This window comes from Clytia hemisphaerica, unplaced genomic scaffold (genome assembly GCF_902728285.1).
Source record: "Clytia hemisphaerica strain Z4C2 unplaced genomic scaffold, Clytia hemisphaerica genome assembly, whole genome shotgun sequence".
NCBI lineage: Eukaryota > Metazoa > Cnidaria > Hydrozoa > Leptothecata > Clytiidae > Clytia > Clytia hemisphaerica.
In genome coordinates this window covers 1,172,261-1,182,936 of record NW_027103247.1, presented here as the reverse complement: position 1 = coordinate 1,182,936, position 10,676 = coordinate 1,172,261, and the positions used below count along the sequence as shown (strand labels likewise).

The window sequence follows — 10,676 nt, the reverse complement described above, 5'->3', positions numbered from 1 at the left end:
ATAACGAACTGAAACTTTTGGAGCGCCCAAAAGCCAAAACATTAAACTATGGATTGAAATCGATTAAGTACCAATCTCTTTTAAACTGGAACCAGCTAATATTACATACTAAAATCGATCTACAACCATTATCTGGATATATGATCAAAAAAAAGATAAGCGAGTTCCTTCAAAAATTGACCTCTTGCATACCAGAAAAAATGAAAGTCCATATAGATATAAAAATACTCTAATTTGATTTATTAAAACAAAAGATTACTTATATAACTATATTTTTTTTTGTCGATAGTTACGTTGAGTTTTTTTTTTTTTTTACTTTGTTATTTGGAATATTGAAATATTGTTACTCTAATAGTTATATCAACCCCACAGAAAAAGAATCTGCGTCCAGGTAGCCATTCCATATGATTAGACGGAAACGTCTATTGGATGGACTCCTGGCCTGCATCCCCTCCCCTAATTTATACAAACTTAAATATGTAAATTTTTAATGATATGCAGGCGAATAAATAAGTTTTGAATTTGAATTTGAATTTGATGGATTTAATTAAGGAAATCTTTCAGTGTAAACGCGCCCAGATTCATAAATCATCCGCCATGTAACTGTGGGTGTATTCACACTGAAAGTTTCAAGCTAACGGCCTTATAACGTGTCTAAATCATAAAAACGTTTTGCTGATAGAATGATGAATGTCTAGAAAAGAAACTAATTTTTACTACTTCTTGCTGATTTACGTGAAACGTTCAAGCAAAAATAATGATTGCCTTGGTTTCTTTGGTGTAGGTTTGAAGCAACTTGAAATGTTGTAACAATGAACTTAAATTACCAAACGGTTCAGAATCATTGAGTTTCAAGCCAGAAGGGCTAGAGGCGAATCTTCAACCCTTCTCAGGCAAGAAAAATTGAAGCCACTTATTTCCCATTCAAAACGCACATAGAACGCGCCATAATAATGACAACGGATTGTATGATCACTCGATCGTGCAAACTTAGATAATAAGAGACAAAGGAGAAGATCATGCAATTCTTTGTTCCCATATTTTCAAGCAGCTTTCAAGCAACAGTGAGAATACAACTTGCCTACTGTATTTTACTTTAGGGCTCCTTAAACTCAAGCTGGCTGTTTAATAGGATTTTCAGGTGATAGCTTTTACTCAACCTCAACTAACCCCACACTAAAAGATTGTTAACAACTGATAAATCAATTTGGTTAACTTGTTTTTATTCTTAAAGAAGTAGATATGGTAGCCTAGAAATCTAAGCTTCATTCACTTGGTAAAAAATATGATAGTTAAAGTTGTGACTGAATAAGTAAGTTTCGGCCTTCCAACCACCAATCAGGCTAGACTGTTCCACGTGATTTCGCCGCAAATCTCCGCCGTCAGAATATGACCGTGACCATTTCCCAAGCTACTTATTCGAAGCAAACATTAAAATTCAAACATCAACAATGACTTTAAAGCTACGATGCGCTATATGATTTACGGGCGGTTTCTTTTTTATTACACTGAGAATGAGTTGCTTGGTTCACCAGGCAAAAGTTGATATCTTTCACCCTCGAAGTTTAACTCCTTCCTTTCATCCCCAGTGGCGAAAAAAGAAATTCTCAACGAGTCACTAACACAGGCGTTGATTCAGAAACAAACGTGTACACGTGGTACAAATTTAGGCTTTTGAAATCCGACCCTTGCAGTGGGTGCAGAGAAAATTTAGCAAGATTTGAGTAAAATTGGGCGAAAATCAACCCTTGCGGTGCATTTTCTTGAAAATATTTTTGACCATTTTCAGGCAAAATATGGTCACATTTTCCAAATTTTACACTCTTAGAGTGTAATTTTCCTCATCTTCACTCATTTTGATCCTCAGAGTGCACTTTGGGAAGTTTGGAAAAAGGACCCCTAATTTACCACATCCTTCTCACAGACCCACTGGGACCCCTTGCCACTGGAAAATTGGTCAAAGTATCGTCCCCAGTGGAAAATTATACTTTAATTTTTGTCTCCACTGAAAATAATCAAATGAGCAAATCCTCACTGTAAATTATTTTGCTATTTTTTCTATCCCCATTGTATTTTCTGGCTCGAGAACAATGGAATTTAAATCCCCAGCCATTAACAAAGTAGGAGTTTTGGTCCGTTTTCTACTCCCACTGGCTGAAAAAGCCCCACCGCTAGGTCTGTGAAAAGAAAGTATTTTACCTTGAGTACCCCCCCCCCTCCGGGTAGACTATAAATTCGTTCTACAGCGAGTCATAAAAACCTTTGATTAAAGTAGAAATATTCCACGGTCTTGATACATTATTTGTTCTCAGTTTCTGGAAAGATTTGAAAAATGAAAATTTCCAAGTTTTTTAAGAAAGGTGCTATAATATTTTTTGTAGATAAAAAGGTTACGGTTTTTCGAATGTGCGAAAAAAATTAAAAAGAGAATTTTTGATCCGACTAAATTTCTCTATGACTGTTCGTTTTATGACTTTCTCTACACGTTTTTTTATAAGAACAAACTGGTGAAGAAAATGATGGCTTTGATGGTCTAATATTAAAAACAAGTTGAGAACATTTTAAGGATTCACGGACTCATAAACACCCGATTCCTTACGAAATTGTGCAAAAATACTAACAAAACGGTGAAAATAAGAACACTTTAAGAACATTTCTAGGTAATCTAAAAAGGTTCCGAAGGCTTCAAAAATTTTGAATGTTCTTAAGAAAAAAAAGTGTATGTCGGGTAGCTCCAAATAAACAAATCAGTTTTTAGAAAACGTCTTAAATACAATTTGTTCGAAACAACTCGGAACGACTCAGATTTAATCATAATTTCAAAATTGTCGCGTTTGTCAGTTTCAGCACTCTATAAATTCAAGAGAATGAATGACCATTTTGCAATGCATACTATGCAACAACTTTAGATAAGTTATTCCGAGGTTACGAGTTAAAAGAATTATAACTCGGCATTATATCTTTCGGCTTTGCCCTTTAATGAACCAACAAGGCTTAAAGATGCCAATTTTTGTTACTGAGAAGCGAATAAACAACACAGTCCATCAAAAATATCAAAAACGTATTTGTTTTAGGTACAACTCGGAACAACTCTGACTAACTCTTCATTGTAAATTCGGCTTATTTGTGACATTTTCAGTATAATAGCGTCAATGAATCATGTAAAAATAAAGTAAAGCTTTTTAAGTTTCTTTGACAAAGGTCAATCACAAAGAAGACGAATCCGGAAAAAAATATTGAATAAAAATTGTTCAATTTTTTCCCGAAATTGCAAAGTGCGTAAGGTAGTCTAGCAAGCTAGACGACTAATTTATACATAGTAGAAATAAAGCAAAAAGTAATGAATGGAACAAATTTTAGTTTATACAAACTAATATTATCCCGTAACAGTTATCGTATTATCATATAACGCCTATACTACTGTATTACACGCATTATAAACGACTCCAGTCAACTCAAAATTACAAAACTGCGCAGAAAAATTACAAAACTGCGCAGAAAGTAACAAAAGTGCGCAGAAATTACAAAACTGCGCAAAGAAATTATAAAACTGCGCAAAGAAATTACAAAACTGCGCAAAGAAATTATAAAACTGCACATAACACCAATTTCCTCATACCGGTTTGTAATATTCAAGACTCGAGCTTTTTACTTTCTCTTTCCACCCTGCTTCGTTTTTGTCAGTCCATCTCATAAAACGAGAAAAAACAAACTTAGATATCATCACAGTTCGTTCAAAAAGAAACCGACATAATATTTTTAATGCTCTTTTTTTCTTGTCGTTTTTATGACAACAATAATGCCAATTTATTTCGTGCTTTCTCTACATGTTAATAACAAAAACTAACAGCGAAGGAGAGATCTAACTCGTCACTAGTGAATTAGATTTAATTCTCCTAAGGAGAGGTTTTTTATGCAAATTTCTTTTCACTAGTATTAATTAACGTCAATAGCAGAGATGCAACTCCAATACCAACCACTCTCATAAGAACGATTTTATAAGAACAAGACAAAAGTCAACGACAATCTTCACTGGTCACTTGTTTCATAAATGATGGCTAGCTTTATCCTAAATTTATCATGACCCTTTTGAGCAAAAAGTGGAATTAAAAAAAAAAACATGGGAAAAATATAAAATAGCACAGCAATTCATTGGCTAAAGTAAATTGGTTCTTGAATTGGCATGAAGATTGGTGATTAGGGACCTCTTGTAAAATGGGCAATTAGAGCTTCCTTGTGCAGTAATGCACTTTCGGTTAAAAAAACACTCATTTACAAAATTTGGTCTATTTAAAACCCTAACGATATTACACGTTTTTTTCTACAAGAACATGCAAAATCTTTAAAGTCTTCGGATGTTCTTAACTTTTTGCCCCCGCAGGAGCGCAGCGACGAGGAGGCACTCATAGTTTCACGCATAGATATTGGACTGGAATCTCGAAATTTTGTTGTTTTTTTGTTTTGTCGCGCAAGGATCCCCGTAGTTAGTCTCTTCCGTAAATGTTCGGTTTTTAGTAGTATGCGTATTTTCATATTACGTTATATACTATTACCATTATTACGTATTACAATTTATTAGTTTTGATTTAGCTTTGAAAAGCTGAAGCGAGTGTTATAAATGCAAATTATTTATAACAGTGTATGATATAACACGAATTACAATATTACTTGTGCAAATCAAAACAAACAAAATGGCAGACTGGTTATGATGATGAGCTGATTCATTAACTGGAAAAAGTGTTTTGTATGTCAAGTTTTGTTTCTTGTCTTTGAAACTGAATACTAAATACTGTAATTTAGTCAGAAGTTCATTTCAGCAATGATTTCAATTCTTTTTCTGGAATCTTTAAAGAAATTTGCTCAAGTTTTTTAATGTACGTACATTTGATATTTGATATTTTTTGTTCAAACTGTAATTTATCTTTGTCTGTTATTATATTAATAACTAGGTTTATTGTTTATAGAGCTTCTTGAGCTTTAAATACCATAATATGGTCGTAACTCGAGAAAGTCCTTCTTAACTTAGTAAAACAAGATACCGGCAAAGTTCAAAAATGTTGTATGTATGCATGGCCATATGTAAAGTTGAATCCAAAAGTGGTTGAATGAATGTTGAATGTTGAATTTCTTTTGGATTTACCTCACTTAGTGCTTAGAGTGTATTCACTGTTTTAACATTCGTTTAACTTTACATGCGCATATTCAACTTTTTCTAAATAACCTATGCTCCAGTGGTTTGGTGAAATAGCTCCAATTCTGGCTTTCCAAGTTAGGAGGGACCTTCCCGAAGGCATTTAACGGTGGTTAGACTAGATACACAGACAGTCATACGGAAACACAATAGAATAAAGTGAAAGTATATAGCTATAAACTCAAAAAGTCTAGCCTCCTGGAGGCACGTCTCTTCATTGTCTGCGCTGCGATCATCTTAATGGCTTCGATCCTTTTAGCTTGGAGAAAAGATTGCATCACATCATGAAAAAGTACTATGCACTTGAAAAAAAATTAAAGCGCATTTCAACTTTTCTCGACTGTGAGTCTGAATAGACCACAATGGCATTCCTTTATTTTTCTTTTGACCAACAACATAGAAGATTTTGCTTGAGAAGTGCAATCACAGCGTACACAAGAGCAGGAGCCCGGGCCTTAACTAGGATTGGTTTCTATTTCACCCAATTTAAGATGGCGCAGAACTTTTTGATAAATTTTATACGTAGTATTTTCTTGACTATTGTTTATTAGGCAAAGTAGCAATAGAGAATTGTTGAAATATAGCAGCCAATGAAAAAAGCAAGCTCTTTCTGATTGGTTGCCTTGTTGATTTATAGACCTTTTTTTAAAGAGGCAGCCATGTTGAATAATTATGTACTCCAGCATAAAAACAGTGACACAGCCATGCATAATTACTGTATTATGCATATTTTAAAAATTATGCATGGCTGTATGATTGTTTTTATGCTGGAGTACATAATTATTCAAAATGGCTGCCTCTTGTTAAAAAAAGGTCTATTCACCGCTATATATTTTGCCTACAATCTAAGATGTCTGCGGCATTATCAGAAAAGGTCTATTGTGAATAATAATCATGACATATATTGTTGTAAGAAAGAAACTGGGAGAAAAAAACAAACAGGAGATGTGAAAACCAGTAAACCATAATTTTTGAAATAAATTTTTGAGAAGCTTTTCCTTAAATTTTATCAAATTATCAATCTGCATGAATTCTTCAAGTATTGTGTTAATGGAATATTATTTTTTTTTCAAGCATATGCCTCAATCAATTAATCAATCATTCAATAATTAAATCAATCAATTATTCCTGATTATTTTTAATGCTTTAATCTTTAAAGCATTAAAAGCTTTATAAGTGCATGACATGATCTTCTGCGTGGGCATTTAGTGAAAGCTATGACTAGTTTAGTTTAAAGCATAAAATATTCTTAACATGTTCTCATATTCAGTAGTTTTGTTCATTTTCCTAGAATTAGGGTCTGCAAAGCCTTAAAATGTTCTTAACGTGTTGTTAATAATTTGACCATCGAAGTGTTATATGTTATGTTCTTGTATATAGTTCTGTTAAAACGAAATATCCACGACCAACCACATCGTATAACATACGAGGGCGACTCTTTGCCAAAAAAACTTTTAGGTAACTGTTTCAAAAATATACATTTTGGATTGAAAAAGATTTAAGTAAAAACAGCCTAAGAACATGTTTAGTCTTGAAAACAAAAATAATTTAATATTTGATTATCTTTGAAGTTAACTTTGAAGTCTATATATTCATTTAGTGAAATTCATAAATTGCTATCGTAAAAAAATATTATAAAAATTATTTCAATCTAGACGTTACCCTAATTCAATTAAAAATACAATGTATTCGTCAATTGACTAACTCCGTACCCTAAATAAACGTACACGTTTTCGTAATGTTTGTCTTCAGCTATTTCCACTAAGGGTCCGAGGCGACACATACTCTAAGGGCGTTACATACCCGTCAGCTCGCAACCCTAGTATCCCAAGGGTCATTAGTATTCAAATTTATTTGAGAAATCGATAAATTGGCTTCCTGATATCTTTTTTTCAGCCTACCCAGCTGGCACACAACGTTGTTTTAACGTTCAAATAACGTTATTTGGACGTTATGAATGTCACATGGACGTTGTTTTGACGTTGTGTGCCGTCTGGGTAGGCAACTACTTGATCGGATTTGGAAGATATACTAAAGCAGGGTGTTTTTCCACTGGTGGCTTAAGCTAACAAGAATAACAGAACGTGTAATAAAACGCTGAATAGCCCAAAACGATGCATATAAGTTGTGGATGAAAAGAAATGGTTACACGTTTATGTTTTCTTTTGCAAAAAATAATTTCATCTCCCACAGCAAAACTTTTGTATTTCCTGATCCGCCTTTCCTCGCTCTTTTGTTCTCTCATACATGCCCTCGACCATGTATTAGTGGATTAGAAAATGCGTGAAAAATACAAAAGATTCAACGATTTTTCTCCTGTGTTGCTTCGGGAAATAAAATATTTTTCTGAAAAGAAAAAATTATAACGTGCAACCATCTCTTTTCATCCAAAAATTATATGAATAGTTTGGGCTATTCATCCTTTTTTGAAAAAGTTTCATTAAGCCAGTTAGCTTAAGCCGTCAGTGGAAAAACACCCGCAGGGATGTGGTAAATTAATAAAACCGTTCAACAAAATTCATAGATGAAATACTAAGATCATCTAATTCAGTTTCTGTTTTTGACTCTTTGAACCATTACCTCGTTTACAGCACATGCAATAGAACAGAACCAAAACGCTCAACACCAAACTGACAGCAATTACAATCAAAATCAATAACTTCTTCTTCAAAACCCAGCCACCATTTTCTAACTCAATGGTCTTAAGATCAACATCATCAGGGATCCATGGATGAATGAATTTGCAACGCTCTTGTGGAATGTCGGTACCAGAACAATCGCCACTATCCGTCTTGTTATAGCGCTGAACGGCAATTTTGAAGTATTTTGCTTGCGGCGGACTCTTTCGTTTGATCTCATCTAACGTTTTCAGGATATCAGCCACAATCTCTCGATGGTCAGCTGCGATATTGTGTCTTTCCTCGACATCTTTTTCCAAGTCGAATAACATAAGTTGTGGGCCGATACGTTTCGAATAAGAAGAGAAAAGTAGGAAGTTATTCATGACTGCCCGATACATTTCAGCTCTTCTTTCACCCCATAGGAAATCAACCAATCTGGATGTCTTCTCGAAGAAGACTCTCGGTAACCACCGGTTGTCAGAAGTTTGGACGTGATCTTCAGTTGGTTCAGTATAGTAGTAAGGATCTCTAATATCCCCTTTGATTAGCTTATATTTACCTTTAATATAAGCACTCATCTCCATTTTGTCATGAGCCTCCTTTGGTGAATACAGATCAATCAGGACCTCATCCCTGGCACTTTCACCAGCCTTCAAAGCCTCTGATTGGTCAATACCATCCAGATTCAAATCCTCAACCAAGTATTTCGAATCAGACCACGAGAGAAATGTTGGAAGCCAATCACTGATATGCATCTTATGATGAAATTCTCGACCACCTTTTCCGATATATTTTCCATTACTCAAATCACGAACAAATGCAGACACTCTGACTCCACCTTCAAATACATTCAATTTACCGGATCTTAAAGGTTGATTAAGACCACCGAACCAGACGGATCCACCATTATCAGAGCTGACCACAATGACAGTATCATCACCTAACTTTTCTTGAGCAGCTTCGGTCAACCTGGCAATAGCCTTATCAAGACCAACCATCATACCACAGAATTGTCTTCGCCAGAGATGAGGGATATGTGTGCATTTGATGGCATCTTCGGGTTCTGCTTGCAATGGTGAATGAGCAGCAGTGAAACTGACGTACAAGAATAACGGATTCTCCTGAAACGATGAAGGTAAGGATATACAATGGTACCATTCAAGGAGAAATAAATTTTGTAGACTTTAATGTTTGTCTAATTTCAATAAGCAAATATTGCCAGAGTCAATGCCCCTTTCCCTAAAAAGCTTGCACTTTTGAATAAAAACATTGGTACTATGATCAACTTAAAGATGGGCGAATAGGGAGAAAAATTTGCAAGCCAAGTGATTTAAAGAGATAATCAGATGATTTGAGATACTTAGGTTGAAGAAATCTTTTGTGGTCTTGAGTAAAATCTCTCGCATTCTCGTCTAAATATTTTCCAAAGTCAAAAAAAATTTCTAAAAAGGCGTTCTTACACGATTCTTGCGAAAAATGTCTTAAAGTAGACTATGCTATAGTCTAAGACAAATCACTATCTATAAAATAAGCCCAAAGCCAAAGAAAATTCGTAAACGGTTTTTTGCCGAAAAGAGTTTACAGTTAGTAGAGTTTTCCAGTTTCTTCAAAACTCTCCCGCCGATCTTTTTATCGTATACCGCCATAACTTTATGCCGCCATATTTTCCCGCCTTTACTATCACTGTAATGGACGATAACATCGTCTAGTCTTAAAGGACAAATTCTTCCCAAAGAAAGATTTAGTTATTACAATTCACAAAGAATTCACAAACCTTTTCTTGTTTATGTTGATGCATCCTTTCGATTGCAGTATCAGTTATCATTTTCGTTGCATGTGTCGTATTCAATTGATGTTTATATGTCCCATTCTCGTGAGCTTCTATCCAATCCAAACCGTAGAAATTCAAATGATCTTGCCACATGGATTTATCATAACTATCCAAATCCCACAAGAATGATCCAGTGTGAGTTTCAAATCCTTTGCCAACTGGAGTTTGTTTCCATTGCGCATGCCCGAGATGCCATTTACCAACCATGTGCGCTGAATAACCAACTTTACGTAATAGTTGAGGCATCGTTGGCATTTCATCAGGAATTCCAGCAACTGATCCAGGGAACATTGCGAATGTTAAACCAGTGTTTCTAGCATAGCGACCAGTCAACAGACTAGCTCTTGATGGTGTGCAGGTAGGTTGGACATAATGACTTTTCAATTTGATTCCTTCACCAGCAATTCGATCAATATTTGGAGTAGGAATTGATGTGTTTCCGTTGACATTGTATCCAAAATCTGCCCAACCAACATCATCAAGTAAAATATATACGATGTTTGGTCCTTTAGCTATGGCGACATTCAGTGCCAATAATATGCTAGCTAATGCTAACAACTGCATTTTTAGATATTAAGCTATAAATAACAAAGCAAAGATCTTATAAAGAAAATTCCATAAGAAATAAACATAAATCAAAAATCAACGAAATTTTGTGGTCAAAGTCTTATCTTGTCATTGACCACAACAATTTCTGCGTGAAAGAACATGAATAGAAAAGACATCAGACTATGTACTAGAATTCTATTATTTCAACAATTTTCTTAATTCATACATTAGTCCTAGGAGACTAAATTAACGAATATTAAGAATTAGAGAATACTAACGTCGGGCATAAGATTGGAATGGAGTATAATATTAGTGCTTGCGGGAAATGGAAATGGGAACCCTCTTATTGTCCACGAAATAATGCATCTTACACTGAGGAAGGTAATCAATAAACCTTTCATATTAACACTTCCTTCTCAGAGACCTTCATGGACCCCTTCCCACTAAAAAGATTGTCCAAAATATCGTCCCACTAAAAAGATTG

General features: G+C 34.7%; 1 protein-coding gene across 1 annotated transcript; it reads right to left on the bottom strand.

The window, feature by feature from the left end:
- Positions 1-7,733: 7,733 nt before the first annotated feature.
- On the bottom strand, positions 7,734-10,217 carry LOC136813050 (arylsulfatase I-like). The gene is made up of 2 exons (XM_067069604.1): positions 9,587-10,217; positions 7,734-8,933 (listed from the first exon to the last, which is right to left on the bottom strand). The coding sequence occupies exons 1-2, from the start codon at positions 10,205-10,207 to the stop codon at positions 7,734-7,736; spliced, it is 1,821 nt and encodes a 606-aa protein (XP_066925705.1). The 5' UTR covers positions 10,208-10,217.
- Between the last annotated feature and the right edge of the window lie 459 nt (positions 10,218-10,676).